The sequence below is a fragment of the Carettochelys insculpta genome, chromosome 3, assembly GCF_033958435.1.
Source record: "Carettochelys insculpta isolate YL-2023 chromosome 3, ASM3395843v1, whole genome shotgun sequence".
Taxonomy (NCBI): Eukaryota; Metazoa; Chordata; order Testudines; family Carettochelyidae; genus Carettochelys; species Carettochelys insculpta.
Genome location: NC_134139.1, coordinates 15,581,059 through 15,601,908, shown reverse-complemented (window position 1 = coordinate 15,601,908; position 20,850 = coordinate 15,581,059). Strand labels below are relative to the sequence as shown.

At 43.6% G+C, this 20,850-nt stretch overlaps 1 protein-coding gene across 2 annotated transcripts in view; it reads right to left on the bottom strand.

Moving 5' to 3' along the window:
* MACROD2 (mono-ADP ribosylhydrolase 2) overlaps positions 1-20,850 on the bottom strand; it is a 1,465,546-nt gene that overhangs the window by 90,882 nt on the left and 1,353,814 nt on the right. Inside the window, exons 10-11 of one of the 2 annotated variants that reach the window (XM_074989373.1) lie at positions 15,812-15,850; positions 5,647-5,730 (exon numbers count right to left, since the gene is read on the bottom strand). In XM_074989373.1, coding sequence (XP_074845474.1) covers positions 5,647-5,730; positions 15,812-15,850 — 123 coding nt within the window. The remainder of the gene's footprint in view (positions 1-5,646; positions 5,731-15,811; positions 15,851-20,850) is intronic. The other variant, XM_074989374.1, reaches the window with a different exon arrangement.

The window sequence follows — 20,850 nt, the reverse complement described above, 5'->3', positions numbered from 1 at the left end:
GTTTACTCACATCTTTAAAGTTAAGCATATGCTTGAGTGCTCTGCTGAGTCAGGGATGAGGACAGAAAAAAATACATAAATCAGACTTTACCACTGACTAGACAAGTCTACAAGACACTATGAATAAGGAAAATGTGAGCTGTTACCTCCTGGGTTTGTCTTCACTAGCTCCCTACTTCGCAGGGAGGATGGTAAGTAGGGTGTTGGGAGTTTACTAATGAAGTGTTGCGGTGCATATGCAGCACTTCATGAAGCAAATTCCCCCCGTGGCAAATTCGAAGTGTTAAACTTCAAAGTGCCGGCTTGCATCTAGTTGTGGATCACCTGCTGGTACTTCCAAGTCCCTTCGAAGTACCCCAGGCACTTGGAAGTACTGGTGGGTGAGCCGCGGCTAGACGCGAGCTGGCACTTCGAAGTTTAACACTTCAAATTTGCCATGGGGGGAATTTGCTTCATGAAGTGCTGCATATGCACCATAGCACTTCATTAATAAACTCCCAACACCCTATTTACCATGCTCCCTTCGAAGTAGGGAGCTAATGTAGACAAGCCCCCTGAGAGGCCACTGACTCTAGATGTGGGTGCACTAAATATTCTGATGGAGATAAAAGTTGTGTCCCTGGAAAAAAAAATTCTTTAGGAAAAAAAATTATCTGTTTACCAGATGTCCTGAGCCAAAGCAGTCCTCAAAATTAGATGTGCTTTGACTCTCAACCTCCTATACCCGCAAAGCAAAAGAGAACACACAGGTGAAATGTGCAATAGGCTCTGTCTGAGTGAGACAAGAACTACATCTGTCAGTGAGCCTATGATGTTAGAGTTGAAAGCTATGAGGTCTCCACTCAAACTGCCTCATAAGGGAAAAGAACCCTCCTCAACCAGGTGTTTTTAATATGATTCACATACATCTTGAACTTTGTGACTTGGATCATCCATCAAACTGTTTTTCTTGTCAGCCAGGTGAAGAGAAAACAAAGAATTTATCCAAGATGCACAATTCCCAGAGACAGGCTGCTTCCTCACATGTGAGTGAAGCCTTTGTTCAGATGATTACTCCTTGATACTAACAATCTGTCCATCTATCAAACAATATCTATATCTTTAGTTTTTGGTGGACATTATGGAAAAGGCTGCAGCAGGTCAACTCTCAGATCTCCTGTATGTCTGCCAGTCCCCTGTACAATCAGGATTCTGGCCTGGGTATGACAGCGATATGGCTCTTCTTGCATAGGTTAATTATCCGATCCTGGTAACAGAGAAAGATCGAGCGTCCAAAAAGATATCATTACATCGATCTGTTGCCTTTAAAACTATGAGATCATGTTAATGCCTCTAAGGTCCCTAGAAGGACTATGCAGTTCATGCTTACTTTCCTCTCAATGGTTCAAATACAAAAATCAGTACTTTCAGTAGCATAAGAGAGGCCAGGAGTATTTTAGATGTTACAGCTTTACAGAAAACAAACTCTCTGCATACTGCCATTTATTTGACGTTCTTTCATTGCAGGGTGGGGTGGTGGGTGGGAGGGGAGGAGAGGAGGCGGAATACAAAGCAGACATCAATTTTCTGTGATCTTCTGGAGAGACTTCAGAAGTACTAAGAAGGGACTGCTATGTCATCTCAAACCAGTGCAGTAGCTGGGTACACTGTAGAAAAATATTACTCCATCATAGAACTCAGTGGATTAGTATTATAGGCTGTCACATGGGGCTATGCATGGAGGGTAGAATCGGAAGCTATTGAAAGCTTCACTACATATTCCGACCTTTATTTCAAACGGACACATTTAGAACAGGAGAACATTCTACAGAATTTCAAATTTACATGGATTCTTCCTGTGATTTCTATGCCTCATTATTATTATTGGTAATGCCAGGTTCGGGGAAATAATATTTTCCCTCCAGTGAATGTGCAGTATGTAAACAGAGCCATGCACATGCATAATCCTCCATCAAGCCACATATTCACAGTTATTCATCTGCAAGGCTTGCCATTAAATGCCTTTTAATTAATTAGAAACAACAGTCTAGGTAGTAATTAGATCATTAGTTTATGGCTAAGCTCTGTTCTCAGACAAATGTGTGCAAATCCTAGTTATTTAAATTGAAACAGCTCACAGAGTGTTACATTACAATCTGGCCACTTTGTAAGTTTTTAGGAATTCAGTAGTGAGGGCCTAAAGTACTTGTCATCTCGTTTTAAAGGAAGGCAAAGGTAATTCTATTGAAACCTGATCCACAGTCTCTTTCTCTCTGCCCTTCCCCCGACCCTTTCCCCTTCTGTAGATGCTTTAATTACTTTTTTCCATCACAAGGACTCTTGAGTACAAATTTAGACTTTCAGCCCTTACGCATTACAACTTAATTTCTGCCTAAGGAAAAAAGAATTCTATCATCAAATAGATTAAATTTTATAGCCGTGATTATGTGTTACAGGCTTCAATTCTGCATCAGCAAAATCCACAGAACAGCAACAAATTCAAGGAGTCCAGATATTCTACAGTTCCAGGGTAACAGAATCATTCTGCTGCCATGCTATTGACTTCACTCTTTCAATGCATTTGCTTGTGTTCTACAACGTGAACTGTAGGTCATGAAGAAACATTGACAAGAATGGTAAAACTGAAAGGTCTCGTCTGCTACAGCACAAAAGCAGTTAAAGGAATATTATCATCTCTCTCCGGTGAAAAGGAAAAACAGGGGATTACAACATCCAAGTTCTTTATTTTTATATATGAAACTATGCTAAATTCCAGTCACTTTCCAAATAGAAAAAAGGAAACACACACCATATATATGATTGCTTATCCTCATTAGGCAAAATGGCATAAGGGTTTCAATGCTCTGTAGTCTTTCAAAACAGTAGACTGTATCCAAATGGATGCATTTATTTTGGTATTGTGAAGTTTTTCACATTATACATGAAATTCCTCCTACATTTGTAGGTGGCCTCAGTACATTATTATATGGTTAAGGAGAAAGAAGGCGAGTTAGGAAAGATTTCTTGGATCCCTCCTCACCCGCAAGGTGATGACACACCATTGCTTTGAGTACTTGCCACTGACAACCAGTCAGGATGTCAGTGACAGCATATTACTACAGGGTGAATCTTTCCAGTCCAGAACTCTCTTGTATGGCAATATCCATAATCCAGCATGACTTTAGTTAGCCGGACGACCACTTATCATGGATGTGGTAAAGTTTCCCATGGGCCCATAAAATTTGTTCACAGCCACCAGTCCTGGCTCTCAGAGTTCTGTGCTGTTATTTAGCTGTAACTTCCCCCTAGATGTCATCTAAGAGCCCAGTAAGCAGTCAGGCTATGTCTACACTAGAAGCATCTGTCGACAGAATTTACTATTGACAGAGAAACCTCAACGGAACCTCTGCCTGACAGACTGCTGCCCGAATGACTTGCTCTGCCGAAAGGGCACTGCCAGGCTGCACTTCCCTCTGGTGACAGAAAGCGGAATGGCAGCTCTGCAAACAGGGCTGTCTGGCAACCAGAAGCCCTCTCTGTCAACAGAGCAAAAAGGCAGTCCAGTAGCACTTTAAAGACCAACAAAATAATTATAAGGTGATGAGCTTTCATGGGACAGACCCACTTGATCTGAAGAAGTGGGTCTGTCCCACAAAAGCTCATCACCTAATAAATTATTTTGTTAGTCTTTAAAGTGCTACTGGACTGCTTTTTTGTTTTGCTGGTATATAGACTAGCACAGCTATCCCTCTGTTACTATCTGTCAACAGAAGTTTCTACACTGTACCTGTGTTGATAGTATTCTGTCAAGAGAGTTATGCCTCAAATTTTTGAGGTATACCTCTATCGAGGCAAAAGCAGAGTTCTGTCAAGACACTGTCAATGGAAGGCTTTATGAGTATAGACGCCCCCTGAGTTCTGTCAACAGAACTCTCCAGTGTAGACACAGCCTCAAAGTGTTGGTAATGCAGTTAAGACAATATTGACCTCCCGTGGCCTAACACATTCTCTTGTTCAGCATCAGTCAGGTCCTGAGGGTTCTGGATTAGAGAGGTTTAACCTGTAGCCGTTACTTTAAGTAAAGGATATTATCATCTTTCTGGGCTTTATAACTCATGCTATGCCCCTCCTCCCCCCACACAAACAGGGTACTTCAGGAACATGCCTCACATCACTAAGTTGGAGTGAAGAAGCTCATAGAGTGTGAGGTGGAGAGTGAAACATGTCATCTTGGGAACTTTGGGTCAAAGGAATCCTGTGATCAGAAACTGCCATGGAAAGAAGGATTAAGGCTCACTATGCTAATTATCATACCCCCACGAGGGCACCCAATAACAAGTAAATGTTCCTCTGACAAACACCCCCCCAAACAACATGAAAATCTGCAATATGAAAATCTATTACATTACAAATCTTTGAACCTTTACACCATGAAGATCTTCAGTGGCAAACATCAGTGATTGAGGTGTCAGTCTGCAAAAATTATTGCACTTTGATTCAATATTAGAATGGCATCACTTCGGTACCATAGACTGTGGCACCTCTGCACACGTGGACTCATTTCCCCATATAGACTCCACAACTCTATTCCAGAAAAGCATATAAGTATGTGCTTCGAATTAAGTTCTTTGTTAAGTACTTCCCTGACTGGGGATGGACTTAGGTTCTTACACAAGAGCTTTGCTGAACTGGGACTTTATCTGCAAGAATATGCATGAATATATATCTATATCTAGATGTATATGCACACACACTCCAAATCCTCTTTCAGACAGGAAAAGGAAATATTTTGGTAGAATATTATCCGAACAGTTAACCCAAGAGGACTGCGAGGGAGTATACAAATCCCACTCTGGGACAGAAAAGGTTAGACAATACTTGGACTAGATAGCCCTGCCCAAGCTACCTCACAGTCTGCTCCAACTGAAGACAGGGCTGAAAAGCAAGTAACCAAGCTCAGAAGATTGGAGAGGAATACAGACCTCCCCAGAGGGCTCCTGCCCAAAAGGGGCTACAGACATCTCCCTGAAATATGAGGACTGCATGCTGAGCCTGGCTGGGGCTCACAGACTGGATTCTCTTTCTGTTCTTTCCCTGATCCTTATCTGTGACCAGGAACAAAGAGACGTAGGTAGTGAACCAAGGATAGCAATTTAGTGGGACTTCCACCCTCCAGAGACCTAATACCACCAATCTTCTTTAGGCTCCCATGTGCGAGCCCAGTAGGGTGGGCAGGCCTGGGATCCCCCATCACTTCTCCAAGACTGAGTGCATGCTAACCGTTAGGCATCCCAGCCTATCAATGACCTTATTACAAGGACAGTGACATTGGCAATTTATATTTCTTTCAGCAACATCAATTACATACTTTCACAGCATATTGCAAGTACAGATAACTATAATTTCTCAGAGTACAGGAATGGTAACAAGCAGAGCATGATATGAAAACAGTTTTTAAAATGTTGGTATTACATTGACAAACATACCTGTTTTAAATTTTCATTCCCACAATCAAAGCAAGGAGAAAAGCCCAAATATGCATAACCAACAGAGACAGGAGAAATATTTTAAAATGAATGTCTTATGTACTGTATCATTTAAAAACTAAAGTCAAAACTTTCTTTCCACAAGGAAGAAGAGATCAGTAAAAACTTTACTACCACCTACCCTCATTATCATCCTTCAGGTTCTCAGATTTTTTCGCTTTGCACTTCATAGGTGATGTTGTTTGGCCTTCTGGTTCCACTCCCTCTGCAACCACAAAGATGCAAAAAAGATATTATTTTCAAGTAATATTATTTTAGTAAATATTAATATGAAGGCTAGTGTAGCAGTAAGCACATTTTATCTCAGCAGTACTTTCAAAGCAGAATGCCTACACTTGCATTTGCATTTGGAAGATTCAGCATTGCCTCATATGCTATATTAGGGGCCATAATGGGTATGAGTGGGTTCAAACGTAACTTGAGCAATCTTTGATCTGTCAGTCTTGAATAATGCCCACCTTCATACTCCCAGTCTCTTCACATCTATAAAGGGTAATAATATTTGAATGTGTAGCTTTTATAAGTGGTGGGCATACTTCTGCAGTGTGGACCAGTAGAGGAAAAAAGCAAGAAGAATGATTTCTGTTATCAGCACAATTTTGCTTTCACATTCAAAGTCCACTAACAAAGCCCAAAAATTGGCAGCATGACTATAAGGCCAAAGTAGAAGTCATATAGCAAGGTAGAAATTAACTAAAAGCAGGCTCCTTGAAATAAGAATGTTCCGCACTGAAGACATCTTCCAATTCTCACCACCACCATCACTACCACTTTCAGTCTTTTATGAACACTTGATATATCAATAGGTTATACTATGTCTAACACTGGCTTACCAGAGCCAGCTGTCTCAGGCTTGCGGGTGAGGGGCTCAGGCTCACAGGGCTGTAAAATTGCTATGTAAATGTTTGGGCTCGAGCCAAATCCCAAACATCTACAGTATGAATTTACAGCCCTGCAAGCCTGAGCCCCGCAAGCCCAAATTAGGTGACCTGGGTCATCCAGGGTGTTATGTAGATGTATCCAGAATGGCTTGTCATATCTGACAACTTTGATGTAGTGCATCAAATGACTGCTAGAGACCCAGGGCCACACTTCAAAATTACTCAGTGCCCATAAATAGCACTTGACTATCCTAAGATCCCACCTAAATGATTAGATTTTCAATGAGAGCTCAGCCCTGCAGCATTCCCCATTGTTCTCAAGAGGTGCAGAGCTTGTTTGGAAACTTGGCCAGGTGCCAAAAGGGAGCTGGTGGGTGCTCAGTCCTTTAAAATCTGGGCTCTACACTTAAGCTTTAAAAAAAAAAAAGTCAGTCTTGAGTTCTTTGCCTTACAACAATAGACCCAAAAGTGCAAACTGATTTTTAATGAGGATAGTTAATAGGGAAAAGGAGACTTTTTTGAAGCTGTTCATATAGGTGCATTCTCAGTCTAACTCAGGGATCAGCAACCCCCAGCACAGGTGCCAAGAGCAGCAAGCAAGCCGATTTTCATTGGCATATGAGGTGGGAGCTCAGCCCGCACCCTTCCTCCCTCATGCAGCCAGGAGCTTGCTCAAAGCCATGCAGCTGTGGATTAACAAAAGACCAACTAATGCTACCAACCACCACCTCACCTAAATGGTAACGCTCTGCATCCTAATTTATTTATTAATGAAGCTGTCGTAAGTAGGACTATTAGCAATTTTAAAAAGTGTCATCAGCACTGGAACTACACATAGAGGTCAAATTTTGGCACTCTGCCTTGGAAAGGTTTATGACCCTGATCTAACATCACTCTACTAGTAGTGTAGTTCTTCATGAATGGATGCATCAAGCCTCAACAGCTCACTTCGGTAACTCATAGGGCAGGGCACTTTGGAAAAGTCTTGCAGGGCATGGTGGATACTCAGTGAACCTGATCTCCTAGCGAGATGCTGTGGCTAATGGGGCTGCTGGCAGAAACAAGGGCATCATGACTAGGAGAACTGTGGACCACTGCTGGAATACTGCGTCCGGTTCTGGGCACCCTCAATTAAAAGACGCTGATAAATTGCAGAGTTCAGCATCTTACAGTGAGAGACTCAGGAAGCTCAATCTATTTAGCCACATGCGGCATGGAAGTCAGAGAACAAACCTCCAAGCAGCCAGGTTGTTGGTGAAAGCTAGCACTTCTCTACCCATTGGTCAGGACTGGGGCCCTATGCAGCACGATGAAACTGGTGCCCCTGTGCTTAGAGAGGCCAGAGGGATGGTATGAGGATTTTTTAGAAATGTGGTTTTTATAGTCTTTAATAACACACTAATGAAATACTTTAAAAACAAATTTTAATTAAGGTCCTATCAATTACCACAGTACACTCAGAAACTGACAGGGGTTGGCCTGTTAAATGGCTTTATTTCTACTTGAATGGCTCTTTCACAGGTTCTGCTAATAGCTCTGGCTGGTTTCGTACTTTTAAATTAACTAGATCCTCTCTGGAGGACGTGGAGCCGCAGAACAGGGACAGAAAGAGGCAAATGGGTGGAAATGAAGACCCACTGGTGCCCCAAATCTCTGGGTGCCCTATGCAATTGCATATTCTATGAAGCAGTAAAGGCGGCTCTGGATTTGAGAAGAGGATTTGCTACTCAAGCAATAGGAAGGATTTGGCAGTGTATTTCTAGTCCCACTTGGCCCTCACCAAGCACTTAGTGGACAGGGGAAGGGGAGAGATTTTTCCACCTCCTCTGTGGGGATATTATGCTTTCTCTTCAGTGTATCATACTTAAATTTGGCAGCACACTGCAGGCAGTAGAAACCCATTATGTCTGGAAATATTTGTGAATGAAGACCTGTATTAAAAACATTGTTAAGGATGGAGCACTAATAGCTAACTGGACAAAAACATCATACTGGCGATTGCTTCTATATTTTCCCACTTTAAGGGTCTCTTATGACAATATCCCCAGATTGCTTGGTTTCAGAAAGTAGACATTTCCTTTCCAAAGGTTAACCACTTGACAGGACACTATGTTGCAGGCAAGCAGATGTGATCAACTACATTGGAAACATCAATATTCTATTTTGAAATTAAGATCCTTGGCCTGCCAAAATCAGCTTCTCTCTTCCCTGACTGGTGGACATAACCACAGAGAATAAATATCAGGGAAAAATGACCAAGCCTCTTAGTATATTTACAGAGCCTGTCAGCAGCAATGGCCACATTCAGTGTATGGTGTGGTTAGTACAAAAGATAGAACTTGACAGATTTTAAAGACCGTTGTCCTCTCTGGAATTCCTAAAAAAAAATTTATTATTTATACAGAACTATATTGATGTGGGGCCTATCCGGCTCTGCAACCACAGTTATTAGTTTCTGTATTCCCTTTTATGCTTGGCAGTGATTCACTCTAGGAGACCAAATCAACATGAATTTTTGAATCAACACCCTCGTTTCTGAAGATGAATTTATCATCACATCCATCTGTGAGGCTTCCTCTTGTCTCAGGAATCAAATGCCAACCTTGTTTCAGTGTTAAGTATCCATGTATAACATGGCTAGGTGTTTCTAGAGTCTCTGAATACATCAAAATATACCTAGTGTCTTAATTGACAGTGCTAAGGTGTGGGGGATGAGAGAACTTGCATTGGGAGAAGTTAGAACAGTTACTCTTGCCAAAAGAACTGTGTTTCTCCATTACTGAGAGAATCTTAAAATGCTCCCAGAAAGGATGAGGAGGATGAGATTTTGAACAGAATTGCTTTGCTTTTTCATAGACAAGTAGATTTTCCCTTGCTCCAGAGACAGAAAGGGAGTTTCGTAAGTTTCAAAACTGTGTATCTGTGTTACAGCCAAGATATAAATCTTAGCTCTTTCAGTTCTGTAGAGACATACATGTATCATGAACACAGCCGGTCAAGTCTGGCAAAAGAGTGCTGACAACCATTTATTCAAATATTAAATGGCTGTTCAATTTAACTCCTTTTGGATCCTTTACTATTTGTGACCGTTCATGCAAAGAGGTATTTACTCATAATAGTATTTGAGGAATGGCTATTCTCCATGGGTCAAACCCACAGAGCCAATATGCCAACGAAAACAGACTGCTTCCAAACCATTCACAACTCCTGCTCAGTGACAAGTGCCCTACATTTTCTTTTCAGCCAAAGAAAGCCCTGAGATGAGGTGCCCTGACTTATGCATATGTATATATCTGAAATGCGCAATGTGATGGCTGATGTTTGGTGGGCTAGTCTGAAAGATTTCTAAGCTAGTACAAGTGTGCAATATTGGGTCTTGCATCTTTGATAGGGAAGGTTTCTTATGCTGGTAGGGACTAGGGAGGTTGGACACTGGATGAAGAGACAGGACAACTGGTAGGATAATGACTGGGGGTATGTAATGCATGGGTTGGCAGGTTGCATGGCAGGCCAAGCATAAGCTCCAATGGCTTTGGTAGCTAGAGCTGGGGTATTGTTAGACTGGGTATATCTCCACAGCTGAAGAAGAACAGGACTCTTGTAGTTAGGGCAGTTCCACACTCAGGAAGACAGTCAACTTAAGATATGCAACTCCATCTATGTGAACAGCATAGCTGGAGTCGATGCACCTTAAAACAAATTTCTTCAGCATCCCCACGGGGGGGGGAGGTCGATGAGAGAAACTCTCTCCAATTTCCCATACTCCTCATGACCCAGTGGGAGTACCGAGATTGACGGGAGAGCGACAAGCAGTCAATTTAGAGCGTCCCTCTGAGACCCACTAAATCAACCCCCAGGAGATTGATCTCTGGAGAGTCAATCTCCTGTTTAGTGTAGATAAGCCCTTAGTCATGGGTCTGAAGGGCTACGTCTACACGTGCAGCCAACATCGAAATAGCTTATTTCGATGTTGCGACATCGAAATAGTCTATTTCAATGAATAACGTCTACACGTCCTCCAGGGCCGGCAACGTTGATGTTCAACTTCGACATTGCTCAGCCCAACATCGAAATAGGTGCAGCGAGAGAACGTCTACACGTCAAAGTAGCACACATCGAAATAGGGATGCCAGGCACAGCTGCAGACAGGGTCACAGGGCGGACTCAACAGCCAGCCGCTCCCTTAAAGGGCCCCTCCCAGACACAGTTGCACTAAACAACACAAGATACACAGAGCTGACGACTGGTTGCAGACCCTGTGCCTGCAGCATAGATCCCCAGCTGCCGCAGAAGCAGCCAGAAGCCCTGGGCTAAGGGCTGCTGCCCACGGTGACCATAGAGCCCCGCAGGGGCTGGAGAGAGAGCATCTCTCAACCCCCCAGCTGATGGCCGCCATGGAGGACCCAGCAATTTCAACGTTGCGGGACGCGGATCGTCTACACGGTCCCTACTTCGACGTTGAACGTCGAAGTAGGGCGCTATTCCTATCTCCTCAGCTGCGTCTACACGTGCACGCTATTTCGAAGTTAACTTCGACGTTAGGCGGCGAGACGTCGAAGTCGCTAACCTCATGAGGAGATAGGAATAGCGCCCTACTTCGACGTTCAACGTCGAAGTAGGGACCGTGTAGACGATCCACGTCCCACAACGTCGAAATTGCTGGGTCCTCCATGGCGGCCATCAGCTGGGGGGTTGAGAGATGCTCTCTCTCCAGCCCCTGCGGGGCTCTATGGTCACCGTGGGCAGCAGCCCTTAGCCCAGGGCTTCTGGCTGCTGCTGCGGCAGCTGGGGATCTATGCTGCAGGCACAGGGTCTGCAACCAGTTGTCAGCTCTGTGGATCTTGTGTTGTTTAGTGCAACTGTGTCTGGGAGGGGCCCTTTAAGGGAGCGGCTGGCTGTTGAGTCCGCCCTGTGACCCTGTCTGCAGCTGTGCCTGGCATCCCTATTTCGATGTGTGCTACTTTGACGTGTAGACGTTCCCTCGCTGCGCCTATTTCGATGTTGGGCTGAGCAACGTCGAAGTTGAACATCGACGTTGCCGGCCCTGGAGGACGTGTAGACGTTATTCATCGAAATAGACTATTTCGATGTCGCAACATCAAAATAAGCTATTTCGATGTTGGCTGCACGTGTAGACGTAGCCCTCATGAGGTTAGCGACTTCGACGTCTCGCCGCCTAACGTCGAAGTTGGTGCCGCTACTTCGAAGTAGCGTGCACGTGTAGACGCAGCTAAGAGGTTTTAGACTTAAACCCTGGGGAAATGTTGTTTGTGTGTTTTTACTCCCTCCTGCCCCAAACACTAAGGAAATTTACTTTGGCTGCAGCCTGGGAGGACAAACCTCATGTTACAGTGCTGGAAAATTGTGGCAGACCACAGCCGGCAGGCTGCAAGAGCCTGGTTCAAGGGAGTTATTGTGGGGACTGAACTAATGCCTTCTAGTTTTCCAGCCAGGTTTTCAGAGTGCAGCCCAGCAGCCAGTTGAGGCAGCTGTGGCTCGTTAAAGACCAGCCGGCAGGGAACGGCCAATTAAATAACTGTTGTCCTGTCATTGGGAAAAGGTCTGCTGGCTCACTATAAAAGGTCTTCCCCCCAGGCAGGAGGGGGAAGGAGTTGAGAGGTGCATGCAGAGGAAATGTGGGACGCTGGAGAGCCTGAAGGCCAGACCACCAGCAAGGTACAGGGGGACGGTTCTAGAGGGAAGCGGTGAGTGAAGCAGCCCAGGGAAACGTTGCTGTGTTGGGACAGGGATAAAAGCCCCTCCAGATGTCTCTCTCCTAGGGTCCCTGGGCCAGAGCCCAGAGGAGTGAGTGGGCCTGGGCTCCCACCACTCTCCCCTTGGAGGACTGTCCTGCTGCGCGGGCAAGAACAGCCCAAGGACATGCTGAAGAGTCCTTTCCCCTCATATAGGACTTGTCTGTGATGAGAATGGCTCAGTGAGTGGGACCCGTACCTGTGTGAAGCCCCAAGGCTGCAAAGGGGCCACCACGAGTCTCTGAGTCTCCGAGAAGGGCAGAAACCCTTAGAGGACTGATAGGGACCTTGTCACAATATGTATTTATATAACTCTGCTTCCCATAATAGCCCCGGGCTGGTATACGTCATCACTAAGCATAACTGTGGTAGCATCAGAGGTAATTTTGCCTTCTTACATATCTGAAAATGTAACTGGGCAAAAGCCAGGCAATCCAAATGTGAGGGTTTACAGTCATGTTTCATTAATGTGGTATAAAATGATAAGCTTCATGGCACCTCATTGTTACATCAAGTTAAAAATGGACAAAATCTATCTGATTATTTAGTCTTTCCTTCTGCCAGTACAAGACACAATTCTCAGATAAAGGACCTATCAGATATTGAGCTGCAAAAAATCTGCAACAGTATTTACTGTAGATGCCCTTTGGACTCAGCCATTGTAACAGAAGAATGTATGAAATATGATAACATCAGAGCACTTTGAGTTGAACAGTAAAGTATGCTAGCAGCTGTTGCAGGATGCTGCATCCTGAAAAATAAAACAATTGTTGAAAAAATCCTCATCAAATGCCATTAGAGGACTGGTTTTGAGTGGCTCATTTAAGAATAGGCTATTTTTAAAATAAAAAGCATTGTTTCCTAACTTAGTAACTCAAATATATGGATTGCACACAAATTGGAGATACTCTTGCACAGTGTCATAACTCACAGTAATGATCATCAGTGCTAGTTACGCTTAATAGCATGTTATCAGCAGATATCACTGGAGATCATCTGAGACACATGCAATTAAAACATCCCCGTTTATTTAAAAAATATGAAGAACAGAGCTTCTAAGTGTAAGAAGATATATGCAGACATAAGCCAGAGAATATACTCTCAGTATGTTCACCTCCTCATAAACGACACATTTGGCCATCTGCTATTCCTTACTTATGGATGAATCCTACAGCTGCTACAAAGGCCTTTATTTGGTGTCCATTGAAGTCAGTGGACATAGTCCCATGACTTCAGCTGGCACTAGATCAGGCCCTAAATGAGGATCTGAACTTCTACTACCAGTCTCAGCAATTCTGTTTAATTAGAATCCAGTCTCCAGACTGAAAGAGTTCCAGAGGGACAGCTGTGTTAGTTTCGTTTAGCAAAAACAAACAAGGAGTCTTGTGGCACCTTGAAGACGAACAAATTTTGTTTTGGGATAATCAGTGCTAACAAGGTTAATTAAGTCAGGGTGGATGTAAGTCCCACTCCCAACAGGTGAAAAAGAAGGTGAGAATACCAAAATAAAAATAACCCAACTGCTGGGCGTGGGAAACATACATCCTGACTGAATTACCCTTGTTAGCGCTAATCCCTCTCACGGTGATGTAACACTCTCATCTTTGTACATATGTATCAATCCCTGCCAAAATGAAGCTTCCACTTCATGCGTCTGATGAAGTGGGCTGCAGCCTACAAAAGTTAAGCCCAAATAAATTTGTTGGTCATGAAGGTGCCACAGGACTCATCATTGTTTTTGCAGATTGAAAGCACCCCTGTGAGATAGCCTGCTATTGCAGACTCCAGAAATTGCAAAAGCTATTGAGGCCGAAACTTTAGAGAGACAACCCAAAGATGCGTTCTGAGTGCAGATTAGATCTGAATGTCTCAGCAGCTCAGAACCAGTAAGATTGGCTGCAGCTACTGACTCTGTCTGGAGGAGCCGTGACCTCTTGAAGTCAAGTGAAATGAAACATGATTATTCATTAACAATTAAAAGTGGCAAATAGCAGTTGCAACTGCACTTAAACACAGATTAATCAGCTTTCCCCACAAAGCATTTAAAAGCAGACACTCCTCAACTTGGTGACTAAATTATCACAGACAGAGTTCCCTTTTTAACGCTGAATACATTTGTTTGTGACTTTTATGCAAATGTCCTTACCAGTGCTTATTTTTGTGCCAGTATTTGCTGGTACTGAGTACCCACACCTTGGCAGACTGAGCCCCAAAGTCAGCCGGGGGGTGGAGGAGAAGTTGAGGAGCCGTCAAGTCCTGGCTCCTCTTCTTTTTTCTTTTGTTTAAAAAGCCTTAAAAAGTGCTGTGCCTTACTAATATGAAGTTCTTACACTAGTGGGTCAAATGGCATAGTTCTTTACTGAGAGAGGCTATACGAAGCATAATGGCACATCCAACAGCTGATTCTCAGTGTTAGGACAGCAAGCAATACATGGTGCTGAATGTGTTAACCCTTCGGCATCTTGTGTGAGAAACAGTGATCTTGTTTGTTTGAAATCCACACAGAAGCAAGTGTGCAGCAAAATATCCCACTGAAATGTCCCAATTCTATGATGATTTGCACTGTAACTCATGTGGCAACTTCATTTAATATAATGGCATTAAAAAGGAAGGAAGAGAAAAGAACAGATACTACGGGGAGTTCGTCACTGCAAGGAAGATTGACTATGCCATGGTCGATCTTCCAGAGTACGATTTAGCGCAACTAGTAGGGGCTCACTAAACTGAACTTACAGGGTGCCTGTGTTGGCATCAGTACTCCTGCCCCCCATTAAGAGTAAGGAAAGTCAATGGGAGCACATGGTCCCATTGACCTCCCTTCGTGGACATGATACGCAAGCCTGAATTAAAGTACATAGACGCTAGCTACATAACTAATGTAGCTAGAATTGGGTACCTTAATTTGGCCTTCCACTATAATGTAGACCTGCCTAAGAGACTAATTCTGGCTATAAAGATGAAAGGTTCCTTTTAATTTCTATTAAAATCTTTTAAAAATCATTTTAATTTACATATTTATATAATAAACATTCACAAAAATTATAAACAATATGGTTAATACAAAGACATATGCACTGGTGCCCATAAAAAGTGAAATGGGAGATATCACAGTTTTTGGAGACGTTAGACTAGAATATAGTCATAGTATCAAAAACGCAACACTTTTTTAATGGTCACCGTGTGCTTCTGCATGTGTATATTATGTACTTTTTGCAAAATATCATATGAATTAGCGTTTATAAAAGCTCCAGCCAATGCATTAGGCTAAGAACAATAATAACAGTAACAAACAGTAATAAACTCAGAAGGCGAAAGTACCATATATGTGTTCTACCAATTCAAAAGTAGCACATACAGAAAAAAAGTCAATGACTACACACATGCACATGTAGACATGTACACAAACATACAGAATCTGTAACTCCAAATGTGCAAATGGAAACCCCCAAGGGTTGCTCTGCATTCACATCTTGGTCAAGTAACGAATCTGTGGAACCATAATTATTTCCCACTCACGCTCACACATAATTACAAATCAGTGGGCTACAACAGATGACCAAAGTTCACCATGGTCATGTGATTAATTTTAAGCTGTTCCTCAGACTGGGTTATAATTTGCAGAAATATGTTTTTGACAAACATTTTCACGCACCTGTATCTTCATTTATATCAGTCTCCTGTTCATTGTCATCTGTCAAAACATTGAAATAAAATGAGTAGAAAAAAAAGAAGCATTTGAAAATTATGTTGCATGCTACAAATTGCTTTATTTGAGTCTGTTTCCTGCTGTTCAAAGTTTTACATTTAGATTTTAAAAAATACTAGCATGTAAACTATTGATATCAAGATACCCAAATTCAGTAAGATAAAAATCTGTCCTGTGTTCCACATAGTGCTATCATGTTAGAATCATAGAATCACAAAAGTGGACAAGACATCAGGAGGTCATCGAGTCTAACCCTCTGCTGAAACCAGGACCAATCCCAACCAAATCATCCCAGCCAGGTCTTTGTCAAGCTGGGACTTAAAGAACACTAGGCAAGAAGATTCTACCACCTCCCTAGGTAACCCACTCCAGAACTGCACCCCTCTCCTAATGATGTATTTTTCCTAATATCCAGACTAGACCTCCCCCACTGCAACTTGAGACCATTACTTCTTACTCTATCATCTGTCACCACTGAGAACAGCCTCTCCCCATCCTCTATGGAACCTCACTTCAGATAGTTGTAGGCTACTATGAAATCCCTCTCACTCTTCTCTTTTGTAGAATAAATAAGCCAAAATCCCTCAGCCTCTCCAGCCCTAATCATTTTTGTCTCTCTCCACTGGACTCTCTCCAGTGCATCAACATCCTTTCTGTAGCTGGGGGGGGGTGGCCCAGAACTGGATGCAGTACTCCAGATGCAGTATCACCAGTGCCAAATAGTAACATGTAGTCTATTTAACCATTTTTCATTCCTAAGGTTTAAATGAATCTACTTTTACTTTTCAAGCTTAGGATTCTTTGTTTTTCTGGAGAAAAAAATAGGTAAGGAAGTAAAATACAATTTTGATCAAATTTTCCACAGAAAATGTAGACTTTTAAATCTCAAACTTGAACATATTGGGAGTTGAGCCAAAAAGTGTTTAGTTTTCAGCTGAGAACTTTTCAATTTGGGGTGTTTCAGTTAAAACTTAATTCCCACAGCTGTAGACTCTTGTATCTATAAGAGTTAACCATGATGGCACCCAAGATTTCTGAAATGTCTCAGCACAACGATCAGAAGACATCCCACAAAGCAAGAGTTACTTAGCCATTAAGTTCCCAATAACATGTTCTTTCCATGAAAGCATTTGTAGTGAAATCAATACAAGAGTCATAGAAAAAGAGGGAAGGGAACTCAAGGGGTCATTTATTCCTTCACCCTTTTCTGACAGGGGATTAGGCATACCTAGATCATCCCTAGTAACAGAGAGGTAGCCATGTTAGTCTGTACTCCAACAAAACAAAGCAAAGCTGACAGATGTTTCTTTAACCTATTCATAAAAACATTCAATGAAAGAGATTTCACAACCTCCCTAAATCTCGAAGAGATCACATTAATCTCAGCTGCAACAATAAATCAGCATAATGCAATAATATTTTAACAACCCTATGCCAGCAGAATTTTGGCCAAAGTTCTGTCTTATAGTACGGTAAGTGGCTTGGCATATGAAATCTCCAAAACCACTGAGATATGGCGTAGACTGGTAAGGCTGAATGCACAGTTAAGGAATATGATAACAAAAAGCATGGAATTCTTTATGCAATGCAAATATGAAACGGAGAATAGCACTTTTGTGACCTGCCAGGCTATCTTTCTATGGAAAGGACAGGACAAAAATGGGGGGGGCTGGTTCCTTAGTAAATTCATTACTGAGAAGAAGCAGCAAGGCAAGAGTTCCTTGACTGAAATACAGTCTAACTTGTAACACGGGAAACCCAGAGCCTTGTAAATTATTTAGTTTACACAATAACTTTTTTACTTTTGACGAAACCATGACTTCACCCCATTTAGGCTACGGACACAGCGTTAACTAAAAGTCTAGGTCTACTGTAGCATATTTATCATGGATTGTGTCGACTTTCAAGTAAAGTGTAACAAAACTTTTGGGACTCAGGAGTAGAACTGTGATGACAAACATTTCCTTATACAGACTCTGACACTGTTAGGTAATTTAGTTTAAAAGAAACACTCCTCTCCCCAAAATACCTGTAAAATTCCACTGATCCTGTGACCTGCCTTCAAAAAGGCACTGAACAACTCACTGCAGCAGCAGAAGTGCAGATGATACTGGCTGAGCATTCAGGTACTTAAGTGTCCCCTGAGTTCCCTGCACCATAATTCTGCCACTGAAGCCCTCCAGCTGAGACCTGTCAACACTCATTGCCTCACATCATGCTGGAGAAAGGAGAATGAATCTTGCAAGCTGGAGTGGAAGGAACACGGACAGTGACCCACACATAAAACCACACTTCTGGTGGGTGTGGCAATTGAGGGGCCTCTCTGGTGAACGACTCTCTGGAGCCTGTAGCGGGCTCATGTGGCAAGAAAGATGTTTATTCTGATATGTCTCCCAGCGCTTAGAGAGTGAAGTTTCCAGGAAACATTTTGTCTAAACCAGTGGTTCCCAAACTTTTTGGCATCACGCCCCCCCACTTTTGATTTTTGACAAACCCTCATGCCCCCCCACCTTTTCTTTACCATCATACAACCCCCTTTAACAAAAAATTCCATTAGTAATTTAAAATAAACCCAAAAACTTGATATAAAATGTTATTTGAAATTTAAAACAAGCACAAATAGTTTTTCTTGGCCCCTTGTGGGTGCCTGGTGTAGCCCCAGCTAGCCAGCTGCCTGAACCCCGTACCAGCCACCAGAGCTGCCCATGCCAGCTGCCTGCCCACCTGAGACCTGTGCTGCCAGAGCCACCCGTACAAGCTGACAAAGCCCCGCAGTGCCGGGGCCAGCCGCCCACCCACCAGCCCAAGCTGCCCAAGCCCTGAAATGCAGCAGCCAGCCACCCGAGTCCCACAAGCACCCCTGCCCAAGCACCTTCCCTCCCGCAAAGCCAGGCACCCCCAGTTGCCCACTCACTCCATCCCCCTCCTGCAAGCAAGGCACTCCCAGCCCCCATCTAACCCCATCCTTCTCCTCCTTCCCCTCCTCTCAACAACCTACACTCCCTCCCCTTTGCAAGAGGCAGCTAGCTCCACGTGGGTCTTCACCGGCTGCCTGCTTTTTATAGCGGCTGTGCTGGGTCACCCATGTAAAATGATAGGGGCTGAGAGCTGGAAGCAAAGGCCAGCTTTTCCTTTGGGTGGGAGTGAATGATGGGGGGGCTGGGTCACCTCATGCCCTCCCGACTTTCTTCATGCCCCCAAGTTTCAGAAACCATGGTCTAAAGCATATAAATACAGCATAAGGTGCATGACTTACATAAATAGCAGTGTAAGAACAAGCTATATGTCAACAACGTACGAACAGTTAAAATTCAGATTTCAATCTATGATTCAAATAGGTCCCTCCTATCTACTATATATTTGAGAGAGTTTTGTCTGTTCATCTGTCTGTCTGTTCAAGAGCTCCTCCTAAATGGTAAGCATTAGGACCACCAAACTGGTTATAGAGCTTCCAGCTGTCATAACTTGAAAGCAAGGTGAGGATATACCAGGAAAATGGGATGTGCCTGGAATGGGACTGCTTCTCACAAAACCATACAGAAAGAGAAAGAATCACCAGGTGGATGAAAGGGTCTGGCTGGACACATGGACAAGTGCTTCTCACCTGGCCCCAAGCTGTTGAAGTGAGAGTGAGCTGGGGTAGTCCCATCTTTCTCTGGACAGTCTGTACACTGAATGTCTCCTCCCCAGCCCCAACCCAGAGCAATAAGTTAAATGAAAAACAAAAATTAAGTGAGTTAAGGACCTGTGCAGCACTGGGTAAATCTTCTAGCTCATAATATCCAAGCTAAAAACACCTTCAAAAACCTGAGAGCAGGGGACTGGGGGCAGGTTGTTTAGCCCACCCCTTGTAAGAGGTCCAGATTCCCCATTAATTCATATATCTTGCAGTGGTTGCCAGGCTTTTGTTCCCCAGTCTCATTCATTACCTACAGAGTCTTGTAAAACAGAATGACCACACTGCTTTTCATACTGTTGCGACTGGCGAAGACACTTCTCATATCTCAGGTTCTCTATGCCTGTTTCATCAACTTAGTCCAAACAGCTGCCAGATTGTTGAACTTATCAAACTGCTAGATTTGAGTTGGCAATAGAGAGGTCACCCAAAGGTTCTACATACCATTACTAATCCCAAAAGGCCATCAAACTCCACCCACTCCTTGCTCTTCTTGTTAAACGAATGCCCCTCCAGCTCTCCTGTTGAACTATGTCAGCACATAATCAGAGCTCATAAACCTCTGCAGCAGGCAGCTCTCTGCTTCTACATCCCTACCCACTTAAGCTGCGTCTACACGTGCACGCTACTTCGAAGTAGCGGCAGTAACTTCGAAATAGCGCGCGTCATGTCTACACGTGTTGGGCGCTATTTCGAAGTTGAAATCGACGTTAGGCGGCGAGACGTCGAAGTCGCTAACCCCATGAGGGGATGGGAATAGCGCCCTACTTCGACGTTCAACATCGAAGTAGGGACGTGTAGACGATCCGCGTCCCGCAACATCGAAATAGCGGGGTCCTCCATGGCGGCCATCAGCTGGGGGGTTGAGAGATACTCTCTCTCCAGCCCTTGCGGGGCTCTGTGGTCACCGTGGGCAGCAGCCCTTAGCCCAGGGCTTCTGGCTGCTGCTGCTGCAGCTGGGGGTCCGTGCTGCATATACAGGGTCTGCAACTAGTTGTTGGCTCTGTGTATCTTGCACTGTTTAATGAAAGTGTGTCTGGGAGGGGCCCTTTAAGGGAGCGACTTGCTGTTGAGTCTGCCCCGTGACCCTGTCTGCAGCTGTGCCTGGCTCCCTTATTTCGACGTGTGCTACTTTGGCGTGTAGACGTTCCCTCACTGCGCCTATTTCGATGTTGGGCTGAGCAACGTCGAAGTTGAACATCGACGTTGCCAGCCCTGGAGGACGTGTAGACGTTATTCATCGAAATAGCCTATTTCGATGTCGCAACATCGAAATAAGCTATTTCGAAGTTGGGTGCACGTGTAGACG